The sequence below is a fragment of the Capsicum annuum genome, chromosome 9 (genome assembly GCF_002878395.1).
Source record: "Capsicum annuum cultivar UCD-10X-F1 chromosome 9, UCD10Xv1.1, whole genome shotgun sequence".
NCBI lineage: Eukaryota > Viridiplantae > Streptophyta > Magnoliopsida > Solanales > Solanaceae > Capsicum > Capsicum annuum.
In genome coordinates this window covers 11597966-11618714 of record NC_061119.1, presented here as the reverse complement: position 1 = coordinate 11618714, position 20749 = coordinate 11597966, and the positions used below count along the sequence as shown (strand labels likewise).

The 20749-nt window shown below is 34.2% G+C and overlaps 1 protein-coding gene across 2 annotated transcripts; it reads left to right on the top strand.

Annotated features, from left to right (window-relative positions):
- The first annotated feature begins 17323 nt into the window (after positions 1 to 17323).
- LOC107843029 (pentatricopeptide repeat-containing protein At2g37320) lies at positions 17324 to 20057 on the top strand. Of its 2 annotated transcripts, none has more exons than XM_016687153.2 (2): positions 17324 to 19562; positions 19653 to 20057. In XM_016687153.2, exon 1 carries the CDS (start codon positions 17806 to 17808, stop codon positions 19324 to 19326), a length of 1521 nt encoding a protein of 506 aa, XP_016542639.2. In that variant the 5' UTR covers positions 17324 to 17805; the 3' UTR covers positions 19327 to 19562; positions 19653 to 20057. The 2 variants fall into 2 exon arrangements, with proteins under 2 accessions (XP_016542639.2, XP_047252050.1); XM_047396094.1 differs by having other exon boundaries at positions 19644 to 20057.
- The last annotated feature ends 692 nt before the right edge of the window (positions 20058 to 20749 follow it).

Here is a 20749-nt window from a genome sequence, read left to right as displayed (position 1 = left end):
CCATTTTTCACTCTCGATTTCTCATCTTTTCTCTGTCTCCCTTTACTCTGTGTATGTCATTTGTTTTCCGGTGAGCTGTGAGTGTGTGCGTGAGATTTTTTTGTGGGTGAATCTATGTGGGTTTCTGTGAGTGAGGTCTGCTATGGTGAGGATGATGGAATTCCCCTGTATCTATCTGTTTTTGAAAAATGGAGAGGAAGAAAGAATGGTGTATGCGTATGTTTTTTTTGTGTTCTCTGAATGTGGTGTATGTATATGGGTACCTTTTTTGTGTGTTGATGTGTGGGACACGTGAGTGGGGTGAGGGGGTAGTGGTAGGGTAGGTGAGGGTATGGGTATGGGGTGGTGAGGTGTGAGGTGTTCACTTTTAATTGGATAGGTTGTTAGGATAACATAAATTAGTTAGAGGTATTGCTTTTGTTTATTTTTGTATTTTTGTGGGATATAATTACATGGGGTTGGACACGTGGTAAGGTGAACTAAAAATGAATAAAATTAGACTTCGGGAGGGACAAAATTAGGTGTCTACATCATGCCCCCTTTAAATGTAAACACGAAGTATTTTTAGACAAAGAAGTAGACAGCGAGACCAAATTTTGACCCGACCACTATTCAAAGAAAGAAACAGAAGGAAGAAGGACAACCGGGTCTTGACTTAAGACATCCTACCTACCCAAGTTATGAGAGAATCAAGTCACGGGTATTTCAAAGGATCGGAAAGAGAAGGACTATGCCGAGTTGGAGAGTGGAGTGAGGTTCCGTCGAGGTTTCAGTCCGCGGCTCTGTTATTACATCAAAAATAAAAATTACAAGTTAAAAACATAAATGAAATTACAAAATCCTATCTATGTAGCTTCTTCTGAACTTTTGACTTGAGTTTCATTACCCTATTCTTCAGGCGGGCTCCTGACTTTTAATTTCATCAACTTGTTGTTTGTCTTTCAATTGTTTCACCTCGTTGCTTAACTTTCAATTTCCTTACCCTATTCTTCAGGCGGGCTCCTGACTTGATATTTTTCAATCTGCTAAGTTTCAACTTTTCACGTTGCTGCTTTGTTTTCAACTTCTTCACCTTGTTGCTTGACTTTCAACTTCTTCACTTTGTTGCTTGACTTTTCATTTCTTCACCCTATTCTCCAGGCAAGTTCCTGACTTGCTATTTCATCAACTTGTTGCCATGATTTCAACTTCTTCACCCTGTTCTGCAGGTGGGCTCCTGACTTGCTATTTTTCAATCTGTTTAACTTTCAATTTCTTCACCTTGTTGCTTGATTTTCCATTTATTCGCCCTGTGCTTCGGGCAGGCTCCTGAAATCACATCAAAACTAAAAATAAAATTATCCCAAATAAATATTATTCTAAAGAGGTTTTATTTGCAAGAAAAGTAAAGTTTCAAAAATAGAAATTAAATTTTTTTTCCAAGTTTATCATCAGAAGACTTTTGGAAAAGTCACATCATACCTACTTGCATGTTGCAATGATGAATCAAGACTCTAACCAAGAAATGCATCTCTTGAGAGTAAAATTGAATAACCAAGACTAGGAAGTGCATCTCCTAAGAATTAAAGTGAGGGATTCTAACTAGAAAGTGTATCTTCTAGAGATACAAGTTTAAGTTAAAAGTGTGTCAGCTGAAAAATAAAAACTAGCAAAGAAGTGCGTCTCCTAAGGATTAAGTGCAATAACTTGACTAGAAAGTGCATCTTCTAGGAATCAAGACTTAAGTTAGAAAGTGCATCACCTAAAAAGTAAAATTCGAATTACCCAATCAAAGAAGTGCATCTCCTTACCAATATTGTTTGAATTATCAAAATAAGGAAGTGCATTTCCTTACCAATGCCGCTTGAAATACCAAAACAAGGAAGTGTGTCTCCTTACCAATGCCGCTTGAATTACCAAAATAAGGAACTGCGTCTCCTAACAAATTTTTCTTAAATTAGCCAATCAAGGAAGTGCGTCTCTTTACAAATGTCGATCGAATTACCAAATAAGGAAGTGAGTCTCCTAACAAATGTCTCTTGAATTAATCAAACAAGAAAGTGTGTCTCCTCACAAATATTTCTTGAATTAACCAAATAAAGGAAGTGCATCTCCTTACAATATTGATTGAATTGTCCAAACAAGGAAGTGTTTCTCCTTACCAACATCGCTTGAATTACAAAAACAAGGAAGTGTGTCTCTTAATAAATGTCTCTTGAATTGCTCTAACAGGGAAGTGCATCTCCTTACAAATGTTGTTAGAATTACCCAACCAAGGAAATGTGTCTCCTTACAAGGAAGCGTGTCTCCTAGAAATCTTTAATTATGAGTTTTACCAGGGCTTTGAATACCAAATATGTGCAGAAATATTGTCTCCTTCATTTGTGGAAGTGTGATATTGCAACTTTCGATGTTTAGGCTTTGAAATCCTTGATTCGAAGGTAACATGTGTTCCTATTTCATACAAAGAAAACTTGTTAGTTTAAAAACATGGTGGCTGGTTTGCGGCTTTGGCTTTCGTGGAAATTGCTCTTGCCCTAGTCGCATTTAATCTTGTTTTCAACCATTAGCATGTATCACTGGCTTGATGTATCATTGACCCGAACTCAGATTATTAAGAATGACTCTGAAATAAATACAATATCCCTGCTTTGTCATGTTTCTCAGATAAACCCTTTGAACCTTGGTATTTTCATGAGTTCCCAGTCTTGTCGGTTGACAAAACTTTATGCATGCCTTGTTTTGGCTCACAATTATGTCTTTAGCATGTGCTGGCCCTTTTGTCTTGCTTTGTGCAATTGAAGAAGCTGGTAGCCAGTTGTGAAATCTTTCTCACTTATTTTGACACGAACTTGACTCAGAGACAAGAGAAAAATGACAATGACTTTTATTTGGACAATTGACTCAAGAAAAAAAAATAAAAATAAAGAGAAAAAATAAAAGACAATGAGTGTCCCCATTTGAAACAAAGAAATGAAAAATTTTTCTAGACATAACAGTCAACTCTAATGATTATGCCATGCATTTTGGATTAAGCTACCTGATCTTTCCATCCAAACTTTCTACCAATTGTTGTTGAGTTAATGGCCTTGAAACCGAGTTGCTCTCTTAGGCCAATTGCATTCAGACCTCATTCGGCTAGTGACGCCTTGAAGGGTCTTTTCCTCAGCTCACCATTGTCTTATGGTGTTTGTGAGGGTTTTTACTAATGAGACTCTCTTATTCTCATTTCTCCCAACTCACAATCGTCTCACGGTGCCCGTGAGGGTTTTCACCAATAAGACTCTCTCATTTTTATCTCTCTCAACTTACTATCGCCTTACGGTGCCTGTGAGGTTTTCACCAATAAGACTCTCATATTTTATTTCTCTCTTGATTCCATATGCTGAAAAAGACAAGTAGTTCCCAAAATGCGTCATCATATCCATGGCATGCTTAGCCTTAATCTGAAGGTCTTTCTTTGGTTGTAACTTGGCTTTTGGATAGGGTTAGAAAGAAAGGATGGCATGAGGCCCAAACGACACTTGAAGTAGGTTAGAACTTACAACTTTTGGAATCGACTCAAACAAATCAAGATTAACTCATGCCCAAGTTTCTTTTGACCGGATGATTCTAAATTATTTATTTGGTTGGACCGAGCCCTTAGTAGGGTAACCTACGTATCTCACCCCCGAGAGAGGAGAATCAGGTCATGCGTAGTTCTGGTAGCTTGTTCTTTTGATTTGATCTGATTTTTCTTTTTTTTCTTTTATTCGCTCTTTTCGCTTTGCGATTCTTTTTTCTAACTCTATTTTTCTTGACATTCTTTTTTTTTTGAAATATTTTGTCTCTTTTTTGTAACTTTTTGACTTTATCTTTTTACTCGACACTATTCTTTGAACTTTGCTTACTCAGGGGTATGGAAGAAAATAACACTAAGGCTCAAATGGGATAAACAAAGGATGACACAATGTTTGGATAGCAGAATGAAATGACTTCGTCATATCAATCCTTGAAAATACTAGTACATAACATGCAATTGGAAGTGAGAGATGAAGATCATTTGCGATATTTTTTTAAGCAGATTGAGTCTGTGCATCACTACTTCTTCTGTAAACTCCACCTTTGTTGTACATTCCCCACATCAAATGACTCATGCTTTCGTGGAGCTGCTTATCTTCTTGTTTCTCTTGATATAGCGATCACACGTCCACTATTTGACCTCATTGGGACTTACCTTTTGATCGATGACCAAGTTGTTCTTGTGATTCTCAAAATAATTGTCTTAACTTATCACCAAATGTCTCAGCACTCTATCTATTTTCTCATATGCTCTCTTTTTCTAACTTTAACCCTCTTATTCAATATTCATGCTTAAACTGAATTTTAAGATCTTACTGAAAATTTCACTAGCATATCATATCACTAGAGTTAACACAAAATGTACTATGTAAAGAAAACAAACAAACAACACATATTTAAAACACAAAGGAAAATAAGACGCTTCATTTAGTCAAAACAAAAGATAGAAGGGTTTGAACATAAACAACAAAAGGACAAAACAAGACAGATCCTGAACTACAACCCTGAAATAATTCAGAGAACAAAAAATAAAACAAAACAAGCTACCAAACCCCTTCCTACTAAGGAGAGGGGTGACTCATCAAATGCTCAGCCTGACATCTTAGCCACTGGTTTGCATATCAGCATGACTAGAGCTTTCCTCACTGTCAATGTTCTGCACCATGATTGATTTATCTTGAATCATCATTTTAATTTCTCTTTACAAAGCACGACAATCTTCAATACTGTGATCCTGAACATCAGAATGATATGTATATCATACATTAAGATCAAAACTTCTTAAATATGGGTCAGGAGTATACCCAAGGAGAGGAGTGATTATGCTCTGCTGTACCAATCTCTGGAATAAACTTGCATACGATTCTCCAATGAGTGTGAAGCTATCCCTCGACTTCTGTCTCATTTCATTATTTGGCTTAAATTGAAAACCAAGCCTAGAAGGGCTTCGGTATGTATGTGGAGTTGGAGGATAACTCGGCAGAGTTGGCGCGCGCCAGTGTGGGTAAGATGGGGGTTGAACATATGGTTGCACATTATACACTTGATATGGAGATAGGGGAATGGAATATAATAGATTTTGGGAAGGATTCTATGGAACTTGGTCATAAACTTGGGTTTGAGCCCGTGGGTAACGATGGTATGGTCCTCTTGCCTGTGCCTGTTGTCCAACTATAATAGCAGATGTATATTCCTCATTCTTCTTTCCTCCAACACTTCCCGAACCTTTTTGAATTGCTTGAGTAGTCGCTTTTAATGTTGCAAAACTCACAATGCGACCAGTCTTAATTCCATCCTCTATCATCTCCCCCATTTTGAGGACCTTAATAAATGCTTGCCTAATATAGGTAACAAGTGTTGATAATATGTTTCATCTTGCGCTTGAATAAACACCTCCACTATCTTGCTTTCTTTCATTGGCGGTTTTACTCTAGCAGCTTATTCGCGCCATCTAATCGCATACTCCCTGAAGCTCTCAGTATTCTTCTTTTTTATACCAGTTAGGAATTTTTCATCAGGTATCAACTCCACATTGTATTGAAATTGTTGCACAAATCCATTAGCTAGGTCATCCCAACTAATCCACTTGTCAATGTCTTGATCAACAAATAATTCTGAAGTTAGGCCTGAAAGACTCTCCCCAAAATAAGCCATGAGTAGTACTTCCTTCCCTCTAGCGCCCCTTAGCTGGTTACAATAGCATCTCAAATGTGCTACAGGATCACCATGTCCATCATACTTCTCAAACTTCGGCATTTTAAAATCAAGAGGAAGATGTACACCTGGAAACATGCACAGATCTTTATATGAGACAATTTTGTACGCCCCAAGTCCTTGCAAGTTTTTCATAGTCAGTTCCAAACTTCTCAATAGTCTGGCTATTTCCTCTTGTTCTTCTGTCATAACAGGCTTCTCAGTGTTAGGAGGAAATTCAGGCGGTTGAGGGCAATCGTAAAGACTAGTCGACTTAAATATGAGCTCGAGAGCATAATGTTGATCACTAAAAATATTCAATGCAGGCTCTCTTGTAGAGTAGGGAGGCACAACTTGTGGATGAACATCAAAAGTAGGAGCTTCAAGTGGCGCAGCAACTGGAGCCGGGTATATGGTAGTCTTGGATTGGGGAGTGAGAAAATGAACCTTGAAAGTGGTTGGATATTGTTGCCCCGGAGTCGATCCTGATGCATGTTGTGGCATATCAACAAAAATGAAAAATTGTGCATGTGACACGAGAGGCAAGCTAGAAAGATATTCCAGATTATCAGTGGGAACTGGAGAAGACGGCAACCCATTAGCCCAAGCTCGATGCATTTTTATTATTTGCCGCCTTAATTTTCGAATCTCTTCATTATCTCCTACATTCTTATTCCCCGAACTCCCTATCTGATTAGTGACAACTAACTCAGTATCCTTGTTGGCCATAACTTCCTATGTGACTTGGAGCAATATGGAGGACCAGCCAAAATGCCACAAACCAACCACCTTAAACTAACTGGACAAGAGATAGCAAATGGTTAGAGTTCAATAGTTTTTTTAAAACCTCTCTTTTTTTCTTAAAAAGATCACCGAACCCAAGAAGGGCGCCTACGTATCTCACCCCCGAAAGGAGAGAATTAGGTGTGCATAGTTCGTGAAGTTTTGCCAAAATGGCCAATTAAACTCTTTTTTCTTTCTTGAAACAAAGTGTCAAAAGAATTGACGAAAATCTTTTTGCATTTTTTTTTAGGTTTAAATTTGTATACAAAATGAAACCTATGATTACCAAAGAAAAAATCTTTTTGGGTTTTCGATTTTTGAATTTCATGTGAAAATGAAACTTGAACCTATTAAAAGAAAATCTTTTTGTAGTTTTCTTTTAAAGACGTATATGAAATGCCTACTCTAAATAGAGAGTGAAGAAATATTTTTGAATTTTTCAAATAAGATCCCCGAACCAATAATAGGCTGCCTACGTATCTCACTCTCGAAAGAGGAGAATCAGGGGTGCATAGTTCATCCAGATTGAACAATTAATGATTAAATAACAGATTGCACCTTAACTTGAGACACGACCAAAGACACACAATGAACAACATAACAATTTTTTTTTGAGTTTTCAATTTGACACTTCACATAAAAAACGACACCAACAGCTATGAAGGAAAATCTTTTTGGTATTTTCATTATATGAAATGTACAAAACTTCTACCACCCTTTTTTTGAATTTTTCTTTCATAAAAAGCTCCAGAAAAAATCTTTTTGGAGTTTTCGAATTGTGAATGTTTGCTAAAGGAAACAAAAGGAAAATCTTTTCTTTTTTTTTTTTTTGAAAAAATGAGTGCAAAAAGTAAAAAAAAAAAAAATCCCTTTTTTTTCAATTGTGAAAAACAAAAGCCATAAAGAACCTAAAAACTACGAAACTCTTCTTTGATTCACCTTTTCTCTTTTTTTTTTCAAGCATACCTTACTTCTAACACATGTTTTCCCCGAATCAGTCCGTCAAATGACCACATTACCTCAAAGATGCAACATTTAGCATATGGGGATACTTTAAAGGTGAGTCTCCTACAAAGGACCGTGTGGGCGCTGCTAGGTCTCAATATGATGTACATAGAATGACCTAAAGGCTGACCTACGTTGTGGTTTACTAACAAGGCTATTCGGGGGAGCATATGGTCGATAGTGGTTACTTTACTTTCCACCAACTCCATACATCCAACAGCTCCTCCCTAAAATAAAGGTGACTCAACTAGAGTTCGTGCGCACGACGTGCGCTCCGAGACTTGTTGCGGAAAGAATGACTCGAGTTATTCACATAATGTCAGATATAAAAGCGGTAACACATAGGATAAATACTGTAAATAAAGAGCACGAAAATACACAAAAGTAAAAACACAAACAAAAATCACAAATAATGCTTATACACTCGTAATGCCAAGCAAAGCCGGTACGACTCCAAAAAAGCTTGGATTCTGAAATTGTCCCCAGCAGAGTCGCCACAGCTGTCATTCCCCTTTTTCGTACACCAAAAGATTAATTTTTAAGTTTGAAAGGGTTTTATTATTAAGTGACAAAAATGAAAATTCTGTTCCGAAAAGGATTTTTTTATATAATTAAATTCAGAGTCGCCACTTGGCATAATCCGGTGTGCCAAGTCACCTTTGGAAAATTCTTTTCGAAATAGTTTGACTCTTTAAAACTGATTTGCGAACAAAGATTCTGGCTAAGGAATTCTATTGATCGAGAGGAAGGTGTTAGCACCCCTCGATCCGGTGGTTTGACCATGGTCGCTTGGCGGAACGTATAGGCTAATTTGACATTATGAATATATATAAACCACACAAAACATGCAAAATAATCAATCAAGCAAACAAGATAAAACAATCCAAACTTTAGTATCCAGTCCAATTATACCGTCCAAAAATAAAAAATGTGTAAAAATAAATCCTACTCTAAATTAATTCTAGACTAATGCTCTACCCGACGCCTCGGGCCTTCATCACGAACGTCCTCCAGGTACATGATACCTCGGGGCATTCCCCAGTGAATAAATATATACATACACTTCGGGGCATTCCCCGGCCAAATTATACAATTGATTCAAAAGTAATAAAATCAAACCATTCAATCAAATTTCAAACATTCAATCAACCCACAATCTCTAGATTTGCCTACCCGACCTACGTCTTGCCTATTCCAATTGGCGTATCTTGATACTACCAAATTCAAATAACGTTTATTTCAAGTCAAACAACTAATGAATCAAACTAATCAAAATTCACTAATTATATCAAGTTTTTAATTCTCGCCCCACTTATTCCCACATGAATTCAAATCTTTCAATTCCTTCATTCACGTGAATCAATCAATCAATATCAACCACAGTAATCACGATTGCTCAAACACAATATCAAAACATATCACCACGTCACAATCATCAACCAAACACAATGTTCACTCCAACACACCAAATATAATAAACATTAAATAAAAGAGGGGAATAGAATTGGACCTCAATTCGTAGCTTTCAAACTCAAATATTAATCGAGTGAAAAGACGAAGACTGCGTCCGAATATTCCGAGCAGAACCTCAGTCAACAAACCCACAACTCGTATCAACCAACTTTCCAAAATCAGATTTGAAACCTAAATTCATGAGAGAAACAGACAAACAGATCGAACACCAAGTCGTTACCGGAGAAAACCAAGAAAAAATCGTGAGATATGCCATCGGATTTTGACCCGATCTCGCCAGAATCGGCTGGTTTGGTCACTGCTTTGTATTTCGCGATAATGGAGAACCGTATAATTCTGGCGTGACTTTGCCGGAATCAAACCACGAACAGAACAGCGACCCGAACAGGGACGAGACGCCGGAGCTCCGATGAGCTCAACTAGCGTCCGAAAAAAAGAAAAAATGGGTCGGATCTCTACTAATTTTTGGGTTAGATTTCAAAACCTTAGGTATGGGACTGGTTTTCCGGTGGGTTTGTTGGTATTGGGGTAGTGTACTCCAGTGAGGTTTTGCCGGAATCGAGGCTCATGGATCGGTTCCCTTCTTCTCTCTCTCTTGCGTTTTCTCCCTCTCTCTCATGATCTCTCTCGCAGCTCTCTCTCTCGCTCTGTTCCTCTCTTCTCTCTTAATCTCCCTCCATTTTTCACTCTTGATTTCTCACCTTTTCTGTCTCCCTTTACTCTGTGTGTGTCATCTATTTTTCGGTGAGCTGTGAGTGTGTGCGTGAGATTTTTTTGTGGGTAAATCTATGTGGGTTTCTGTGAGTGAGGTCTGCTATGGTGAGGATGATGGAATTCCCCTGTATCTATCTGTTTTTGAAAAATGAAGAGGAAGAAAGAATGGTGTATGCGTATGTTTTTTTTGTGTTCTCTAAATGTAGTGTATGTATATGGGTACCTTTTTTGTGTGTTGATGTGTGGGACACGTGAATGAGGTGAGAGGGTAGGGTAGGTGAGGGTATGGGTATGGGGTGGTGAGGTGTGAGGTGTCCACTTTTAATTGGATAGGTTGTTAGGATAAAATAAATTAGTTAGAGGTATTGTTTTTGTTTATTTTTGTATTTTGTGGGATATAATTACATAGGGTTGGACACGTGGTAAGGTGAACTAAAAATGAATAAAATTAGACTTCGAAAGGGACAAAATTAGGTGTCTACAATGCACAATCCAGATTAATCGGGACGCCAATGCGAGTAATGAACACCAAGTGAACCCTCCCCCAAAAAAAATATTTGTTATTTTGTTAGTCGGAATAGTGATATTTGGAAATGATTTCTTGCATAAATATGTATGAAAAATCTACATACAATAAACTATTATAATTTGACTCTTTCTCAAACCTTGCATATAGCAAAGACTTTTATGTACCAGAATGTTCTTTTTGTGCCCTGTATTTGGATTAAATTAAGTACAAATAACATAAATCTCAACCTTATTAGAATTATTTACACTCTGTCCGATTTACTTAATTACTTTACTCTCTCTCCCGATTCATATACATAACAACAACGACATATACATAGAAAGCTTTGTATATGACAAGGTCAGCATATACATAACAAGACCGATTCATATGCATAACAAGTATGACAAGGTCGACATATACATAGAAAGCTATGTATATGCATTTTTAGAGAAAAATGAATTTTTTGTAATATGTTTGGAGAGATGGAATTTTTTGTAATAAGTGAAACTTAAGTTGTGGATTGTGTAATTTTTAGTTAAATTAATCATTGAGAGAGAGATATAGAGCCCATTTGGATAGGATTAAAAAAAAAATTAGTTTAAGTGATGAAAAGTTTAAAATAAATGCTTAGAAATTAAGCATACAAGTGTTTGGATAGGAGTGTTGAAACTGAAAAAAAAATTATTGATGTGTTTGATAAACAAGTGATGGTAAACACTTTTTTGTTGTTAAAAAGACTTAAATGTCCTTAAAGTTGTTAACACCACAAATAAGGTAAATTATTTATAACTTTTAATTCTAAAATAAAATTTTTGACCAAATCTCCGATGTAATGATGGATTCAGTAAAAACAAAGGAGAAAGATGAAGAAAAGCGGCAAAGAGAAGAAAAAAAAAAATCATATATTCAAAGGCTACAAGTTCGGGATATTGTTGGAATTGGAGAAAAATATAAGGGATAAAAAGGTAAATGTTTTGATCAAATTTAAAAGAATTTTAATCTAAAAAACAAAAAGTTGGGGTACTCACTTTTTTTAAAATCAGTTTTTTAACTTTTTTTAATTACTTTTTAATTTTACCAAACATCTAAAAAGGCTAAAAGATAAATTAAAAGTTGATTTGATCAGATTTTAATCCTATCCAAATAGACTCATAATATTTTATCATAAATATATTAATTGTTAGATTAAATAGTTTTTTTTTCTTAGCGAAATTAAACAAATATGCAACAATCATCGTTATCGCGAAAATCCTCATGAAAAGGGTGGATTTTGTCTCTTCATGTATCCTAGGAATCTTCAATAGATGCATATTTTCTTTGTAAAGCTAACCTTAATCTTCATATTAATGTGGACAAATTATATTTTTTTTCAATATTCATAGTGATGTACTTATGCTACATTATAATCTAGGATTAGAGGGGGGGAAGGAGGGGGATAGGCGAGGGGTTTCAAATACGAACCCTTTCGATGGAAAAGTATATTATTGATACATGATTAAAAGAAAATTATGTATATATGGTAGATATTGAACCCCCTTCGATTAATTTGTATGTTTACTTTTTTTTTTTTTCAATTTTAAACTCCCTTAGTGAAATTCTTGGCTCTGCACGGAGACGCTAATTAGAACAAGAAATCTGATCATTGCTTTGGTTATCGTCAGTCAACACCTATCGGGGGCAAACTTAACTTTTACGGATTGGTCATTTTAGCCTTTCCTTGGATTATCTAATGAAATTAGAGGAGTATTTTCTTATGGGTTAAATCGAAAACGAAACTTGTTAATGACTAAAAATCGATAAACTGGTAACAAATATCTTACTAATTTAATTATAAATTTAACATATTTACAGATCAAAAATCAAAAATCAAATGAATAATATACAAAATTTAACTAAATCAATTAATACGGACCTTAGTAATATTAATTAGGCTTAAGCCATCGATAGACCCTTAGACTTGTTTTGAGATCTCATTTGGACCTTCAACTCAGACTTGTACCTATTGAACACTTATACCCCTCCAAATTTGAACCACTTAAATATTTTGCGTTACACTCGTGATAACGTGATAATTTGATAAATTAAATAGTGACACGTGAAGTGAGTCAAATAATTATTTTAAAGAGAGAAGTATACATTACCCCCCTGAACTTGTTATATTTTATTTATGGTACACCTGAACTTTGACTTATCCTAAGTACCCCCCCCCCCCCCCCCTCCCCAAACTTGTTGTCTTAGTAAGTCGTGTGACCTTTTTTTGCTGACTGTGCACAGCATGTAATACACGCATGGACACATGGAAAAAAAAGTTGATGTGGTTGTCCACATGGATAAATACCATTCACTTTCCTTATATTTATCCTATAATAGAAAATAATTCATTTCTACCCTTAATTATCCGCAAATTATTTTTCAGTTTTTCTCTACTCCAAAATAGTGAAAGGTTAAATTTTCGTCGATCAAATAAGCTATTGTCTAAAAATTTATATTTTTTTGGTGTGTTAAAAATATGAAATTATTTTTTTCCGGTTAGTGTTTCATAGTAGTTTTCGATTAGAATTTTGAGGAGACTCACATGCACAAACAAGTTTCTTATTATAACAAATGAAGTAAGAAATCGTAATTTAAGTTAGAGGTTACAAAAATCAAATCGATAAAAATGTTATTGATTTATCGTTATTGGGTTAACGATTTTTTTAATAGTTTTGTAAAAAAAAAATTATTGGGTCATTGATTCGATTTTGATTTTTTTTATTGGGTTATTGGGTAAAACGATAACCCAATAAGTTTATGCTAAATTATTATTTTACACCCCATATATATAAATAAGATTTTGGTTGCAATTAAGATTCGATTTTTTTTCATGCTAGTTACTACTTTTTCTATTTTACTAGTCAAGTGTACGTGCTTTGCACGTGTATATGAAAGAATAAATTTTTATTATTTAGATCAAACAATATACTTGATCCTCCTTTAAAAGTCCTGCTTTTATAAATCAAATTTATTTAAAGTAACGCAAGTCTAATTTCTTGATAAATAAAAGATTACCCTTCAAAAGATCTCCTATTCTCTCTTTTCAAACCACTCAAGTCAAGGCATGTAAAATCACATTTCATTTCGTGCATTTCTCATTCAAGACAAACAATTATAATTTATAAAATAAAGATATGGACAAAAAATTAAAAAAAAATATGACATATTGAAATATCAATTATTTAATATTATACTTTGAAAGAAAAATATGCTTTAGAGTCTTGATGACGATACTAAAACGTAAATTGAGCAATTCAAATTATCCCTAATGAAAGAATGAAATCGATTATAAATTTGATTTACTAACGCATGAAATCTCTAATTACCATTATGTTTTATCTTCTAGCCAACTAATGACTTTGTTTAATACTTGTTTGACACTATGATTTGTTTGCTATTATGAGAAATCACAATTTTCACTTTATTTTTATCTCAATAGTTTTTTTTTAATGTAAGTATGATTTTGACAAAAAATAGTAACATGAATTACGCCTTAATAAAAAGTAGAACTAATATGAATAAAAAATAAAATTCAGAATAAAAAAAGCATACCTTAAATTCACTTGCAATCGACACGAAGTTTTGTCCACATATTTTACATAAATCTTTCTCCATCTGCACAAACATATTATAGAATCAATCAATAATGATTTATTTACGAAGACAAATACAAATAATAAAAGATTATTAAAAACTATCTTAGAAGTTAAATGATCTTCAATTTTATTAAATCTAATTTAACGTAACAACAAAAAAAGACAAACTTATTTTGAAAAAAATTAATATTTATTTTCTTTTTAAAATTACCCTGTATGTCCTCTCCCCCCCTCCCCCCCTTTCTTCTTCAACACAATATCACCATTAAAGCTTCATTGAAGTTTTTTTTTTTTTTGGTTGAAATCATATCATTAAAGCTCCATTTTGCAATTAAATCATATCATTTAACTATCAATCATTTCTTTTTCAACACCATTAAAGCTTCATTGAAGTTTGTTTTTAAATCATATCATTAAAGCTCCATTTTGCAGTTAAATCATATCATTTAACTATCTTTAAAACTCAATTCAATCATAAAATTATGTTTTGAAATTGTTTGAACCCAAAAAAAAAAAAAAGAATTGAACGGGGAGATGTTGACGGAATGGGGGGTTAGGTGGAGATGCTGACAGGGTGGGTGTGTTGGACGAGGGGTTGGGGTGTTAAATGGGGGTGAAAGGTGGAGGGGAGTTGCTGGACGCGAGAAGGGAGGTGTTGCTGGATGGGGTGGGGTAGGGGAAGAGGGGGTGGGGTGGGGTGATAAATTAAATAAAAAAGAAAAATTTATTAAAAAAATAAATTAAATATATTTAACACGTGGCAGAATCTGATTAGTGAGTGTATTCACTCTCGTTGTCACTGAAATTTAGCGAAAAATGATGTATTTGCAATTAGGGTTGCTTATCAGACGGATCGGATAGACCATTACACTTAACGGTTATCGGTTTTAAAATATAAAAATTCACTAGCCAACCGATAAGATATCGGTTGGTTCGCTAACGGATAAACAATTATCGAACGTTTTATCGAACATCCACCATTCCTACTTGAATGCGTCTCAAAATCAGAAAACAAAACAGAATAGAACATTCTTTTCTTTTCACAGTGACACTAACAACAAAAATACTAGTGCTAAATCTCTTTAAAGCTTTGGCTAATGTTGAGTACTTTTGATTTGAGTCGGCAAAGAAAACCAAAGCAATGAACAGGTTATGAGTTTTGACATTTTGTACTTGAATAAATAATTTTAGCAGTTACTAGTTAGTAAGTACTTTACTGTTTAGAGTTAATTAGGGATGGGCTTAGATTAGAATTTAGATCCATTAGATTTGAGTTTAAATTTTATTATAGTATAATATAATATATATTTTATATATTTAGGTGGAAAATATAAGTATATATGGTAATTCTTAACGAATTAACGGTTTATCCAATAAGAAAATTGTGTAATTCACCCCCACACCAATAAGTCGTTAATTAAAAAAATTTAATTCGTTCACCAATTATTTATCCGATAAGCCAATAAGTTAATTTTGCTGATGGCTTATCGGATACGGTTTGATTTTAAACAACCCTATTTGCAATAGATTAAGTAAGAATCATGGAGAAATAGGTTGAGTAAAAATTTAAGTTTTTTTTTACAAAATTCAGACAAGATGAGAGGGCCTTTATGTATTTACTCTTTTCCTCTTTCAAAGAAAAAGACAAAAATGTTAAACCATCAGCTTCTTCACTTTATCCTCCCCACCTAATTTTAATTACTTCCTCCGTCTCAAATTATGTATCATCATTTTTTTTTTGGTTCGTTTCAAAAAGAATATCGTCTTTTCTTATTTGATAAGTTTTTAAAGATACAATTACAATTTTATCCTTAGTGGTCCCACGTAATTTTAAATACTATTATTTTTTTTATTTGTTTTTTAATTAAAAATGGTCTCATTTAATTTTAAATACTATTAATCCTTTTTTTAAGAAGGATAATTTTGTAACTTTAACAAAGTCAATAGTTATTTTTAAAATATCGTATCCGGTTAAATGACGACACATACTTTAAGACGGAGAGAGTAATACATTTAGGTTTAAAAAAAAAAAAAAAACGACGCCCACCTCCTCTCTGTCCTTCATTTGTTTCTCCAATTTTAATTCATCTCCTTCCCAATTTTTATTTTCAAACTTAAATCTCCTTCATTCTTTTAATATTTTTTCTCTTCTTTTTTAATTTATTTCGTTCTTTATAGATTTGAGTTATAAAAATGAAAACTGAAGAGAGGACCCGGAGATGGTAAAAGAAAATCGTTATTCTTCATTAAAAAAGTGAAGAATTTATTAGTCCTACTGGTAGTATTCTAGTACAAGGCGCATAGAGAGAAGAGTAAGATGCAAAAGATTGCAAACTTTTGAGGGGAACAACATCGTTTTCATTTCCCAAAACAAAAGAAAGAATTGAGTTTAACTTTGAATTTGATCTATGCTTGTGTCTGCTTTGGTAGAAGAATTTAAAGAAAATTAATTTAGATTCGTCTTAATATTGTCAGAAAAAATGTTGTTTCATTGAAATAATTTTTTTTTATATCTGATTTGGGAAAGGGAAAAATATGTAGAGAGATGATAATGGTGAACCATTTTGAAATCGAAGATGAAGTAAAATTAAGAGGATTTGACTCACTTCATCAATTTCTCTGGTCATTTCAATAAGTTTAGTGAATTTATATTTGATTTGTTGATGTTTGCTCGAAAATAACGGAGATTAGTGAAAATTCGTATATCAGAAAACTTTTTTAATTGCAAAGTCAAAAATAGTTTTTATTTATTAAAAGTAAAATGAAACAAAACAGCAAAGCATTAAAAACAAATTGCAGTAGCTACAAAATTGCTCTAGCTTTAAAATCAAGAAATGAGGGTGAAGAAGATGACAACATGGGGTGTGGGTGGAGTTGCTTCTCTTTTATTTTTTATTAATAAATTATTATTTATTGAGTAGGTTTTTCAAAACAAAAAAAAGTAAAATATTATTTGAAATTCATTCACACATTCAAAGTGAGTAAATACCATGCGACGTGTTATATGGACAAAAAAAAAATTAGGTGAATCAAATTTTAAGTGGATTAAGAGGCTGATAGATAAAAATCTGAGTTGAAGAGTTTAAATAAAATTTTGAAATAAGTTTAAAATCCTATATCAATGACTCAAGTCTATTAATTATAGAAACATTATTTCTTTGCACTTTTTGGATTTCAAATTTGGCGCGAGAGTTACACATGCATTATATAAACAAAGTAATTATTTATTTACAAAAATAATATCCACAAATACAGTCAAAAAGATATGGAAACATTTTGACGTGCAATTTTAGGAATTGAGACAAGATTTTTTGTTACTTGTATCAGTGTTCTAATTACATTCAAGTTTTTGAAATATATTAGATTTTTTTTTTTGTTTTTTCGCCAGTTGTTTCAATAGTTGTATTAAAATCTCGATTAATTTAAATTAATATTCGCATTAAAGCCTCAACTAATTCAAATCAATACTCGTATTGAATTCCTGATTAATTCAAATCAAAATTCATATTAAAGCTCCGACTAATTCAAATCGATACCCAAGTAAAGCCCCGACTAATTCAAATCAATACCCGCATTGAAGCTCAACTAATTCAAATCAATACCCATATTAAAATTCCAATTAATTCAAATTGATGCCCATACTGAAGCTCCAATTAATTTAAATTAATACCTGCATTAAAGTCTCGACTAATTTAAATTGCGCATAGCAGAGCCTATTCTAGTAACAAGGCTTTCAATAGGAATTTTTCAATAGTCGAACTCAACTCGATACCTCCGATTAGGAGGACAGCTCGATGTATCAAAGTTCCCGCTCTGCACAGAATACGAAGAAGCCCCACCACAAGTATTGATACACAGCCTTACCTTCATTTTTGTCGAGCCAAGCCGTGACCTCCGGTTAGAATTAGATCATATATATTACTCTGCTTAATATGATCTTTACTTGAATGTGAAGAAATGAACAAACTCCTTTTTCGTTATGGCATCAGAAAAAATTTGTCACTCACCAAGATAAATAAGCCATTAAAGGGCCAAAGATTTCTTGATATCTTAGCTCCAAAGAAACCAAATGTGACCAAGAATCACCGAAAAAATCATCTTCAACTCATTGAGGACTTTCTTCAAACATCTTCTGAGCAAAATTGCAAACACCCAACTGATAAAAAACCGTCTTTTTCATGTTCAGTGGAAAGTAATGAGCAAGATTGCAAGCACCCATTTGATAAAACATCATCCTTTTCGTGTTCAATGGAAGGTGATTCCATCTCATTGTTATTTAAGTTTCATAAAGAAGGGTCAAAAATTGGGGTGAGTTTAGTATCAAACACTGTGAGTTTATGCGCGTCGAAAAGGGATTTTAGTGTAGGGATTCAAGTACATGGTATGGTTATTGTTAATGGGTTTTTATCAAATGTTTATGTTGGTAGTTCTTTGATTACTTTTTATAGTAATTTTGGAGGAATAGTGGATGCGTATCAAGTGTTTGATGAAATGCCTGTGAGAAATGTTGTGTCTTGGAGTACTATGGTATATGCGTTTGCGTTGGAGAATGATTTGGATATGTGTTTGAAATTGTATAAGGGTATGATGGGGTTGGCGTTGAGGCCTAATGAGTTTACGTTTACGATCTTGTTGAGCGCGTGTATGGGTAGTGGGTGTTTTGGTCATGGGAAGAGTATTCACTGCCATATAATTCTCATGGGGTATGGGTCCTACGTACATGTTGCGAATGCAGTTTTATCGATGTATTGTAAATGTGGGGAAGTAAAGGATGCGTTTGACGTTTTTGAAAGTATGAAGAGTAAAGATTTGGTGTCGTGGAACTCGATGATTTGTGGATATGGACAGCAAGGACATGGAATTCAAGCTATTGAACTTTTTGAGGAAATGAAGAAGCGAAAAGTGAGACCTGATTCCATTACTTTCCTTGGGGTGTTATCTTCTTGCCGTCATTCAGGTTTCGTTAAAGAAGGCATGTCGTATTTTTATTCAATGGTTGATTATGGTGTGAAGCCAGAGCTAGATCATTACTCATGTATAGTGGATCTTCTTGGACGGGCGCGTTTATTAGAAGAGGCTCGTGAGTTTATCAAGAAAATGCCAATTCAACCAAATGGTGTCATCTGGGGTTCCTTGCTTATGTCGTGTAGGCTTCAGGGGAACTTTTGGTTGGGGATTGAGGCTGCTGAGAATAGGCTTGCACTGGAACCATGGTCCACCTCTACTCACTTGCAGTTGGTAAATTTATACGCTGGTTTAGGATACTGGGATCAAGCAGCTAGAGTGCAGAAGTTGATGAAAGATAATGGACTTAAAAGGGATCCTGGTTATAGTTGGATAGAGATAAGCAATCAAGTTTTTCGATTTACTGCTGAAGATATATCGGTGGGACATATTAAATCAATTGCTAGTTTGGTGGATATGTTGGTGGATCACATGAAAAGCTTTGGTGTAGAAGAAATTGATTATTGTGAATAGTAGTAATGTAGAGTAGATGTGCAATTTTGCTTTGATATGATCCAAGATTCTTGGCATATATCAGGGATAATCATTTTGACTTGGAACAGCAGCATGGGTGCAAAGAGATTTTGTTAAGAAAAGGGACCTACTAGCTCATTAGTCAAAGATGGTCCGAGATTATATAAGAAGACCGGTCATTCCGTCAACCTATATGAGATAGTCTAACACCCCCTCATTCCAAGTTAGCTCGTGAGGTAAGGGTTTTTCAGGACCATATTAGGACAATGATCCTATCTGTCAAGCGTATTTTCCTCGTGAATGACAACGTGCAGTAGATATTGCAGGGATATGGCAGATTCTTCTTGGCGTACGTCAGGGATGGCTATTCTGAGGACAACTGTATGAGTGCAAAGAGATAATCCTGTTCCGTCAAGCAAATATTCATACTTCACAGTACCCAACACAGATACAAATGGCTAAAATTGTGGTGAACATACTGAGAAGATCTAGTTTCGTTATACAAGGCAATCAATATCAAGTTTAGTCTGGATATCACAGGGGAACAAGGTGCCTGGTGCTGTGGTATTTTTGAGTTCAAAACTGAAGGAATGTGCTAGCAGAATGCAAATTGGTGAGCATTATGTTGCGGCCTTGGCAAATCGGAGTGGCAGACAATGCACTAGTGTTGTTTACCCTTGTAATGGGACTTCTAATGTAGAAAGTTATCGAGTATTTTGTTGGGTTGGAAATTGAGAGGGCGTTATACAGAAGCTAATAGTTGCAAACTATTTGAGACGATAAATAAGATGACAAAAAAAATATACTAAAACATAATATTATTCGGCCTATTGACCTACATATTAAAACCTAAATAAAAAAACATAAAAACTATTTGATCCCCTAAACAAGATTCTTAAACGACTACATTGTGGATGTTATTGTCTTAATGTATGAGAAGAAAGGGTTTTCTATTTATAGAGTTTCAAAATCTTTCTTCGAGGTTAGCCAAATATGAAAAAGTTTTACATTTTTTTTCTAGGAAAATTAAAAGTAATTATGGTTACTTTTATTTTCCTCCCCAAAAAATAAAACTTAATTTTGGTACGAAAATGCAAAACACCTAACAAATCTCTCTTTTTTTACTTGATTTTATGGAAAAATAATCTTGATCTTCCTTCTTCACACGATCTTAATATATCACTGTTGCTTACCATGATTAAAAGTTGATATGGGTTAAAAATTGAAGCCTTATTCGTTAAAAAATAAAAGCATGAGTTAGATATTATTGAATCCCTATGTTATAAGTAAATAGGGTGGAAAGTGGAGTCTTGTGCATTGAAAGTGAACACAAGTTAAGAGTGGAGCTAATGTGTTAAAAGTAAATGAACGAGTTGAAAGGAGCTCAAGTGGTGAAAGTAAGCAGAGTTTGAAAGTTAGAACC

Excerpts from the sequence above, each read along its gene's own strand:
- LOC107843029 (XM_016687153.2), top strand. The coding sequence starts at position 17,806 with ATGAACAAACTCCTTTTTCGTTATGGCATCAGAAAAAATTTGTCACTC.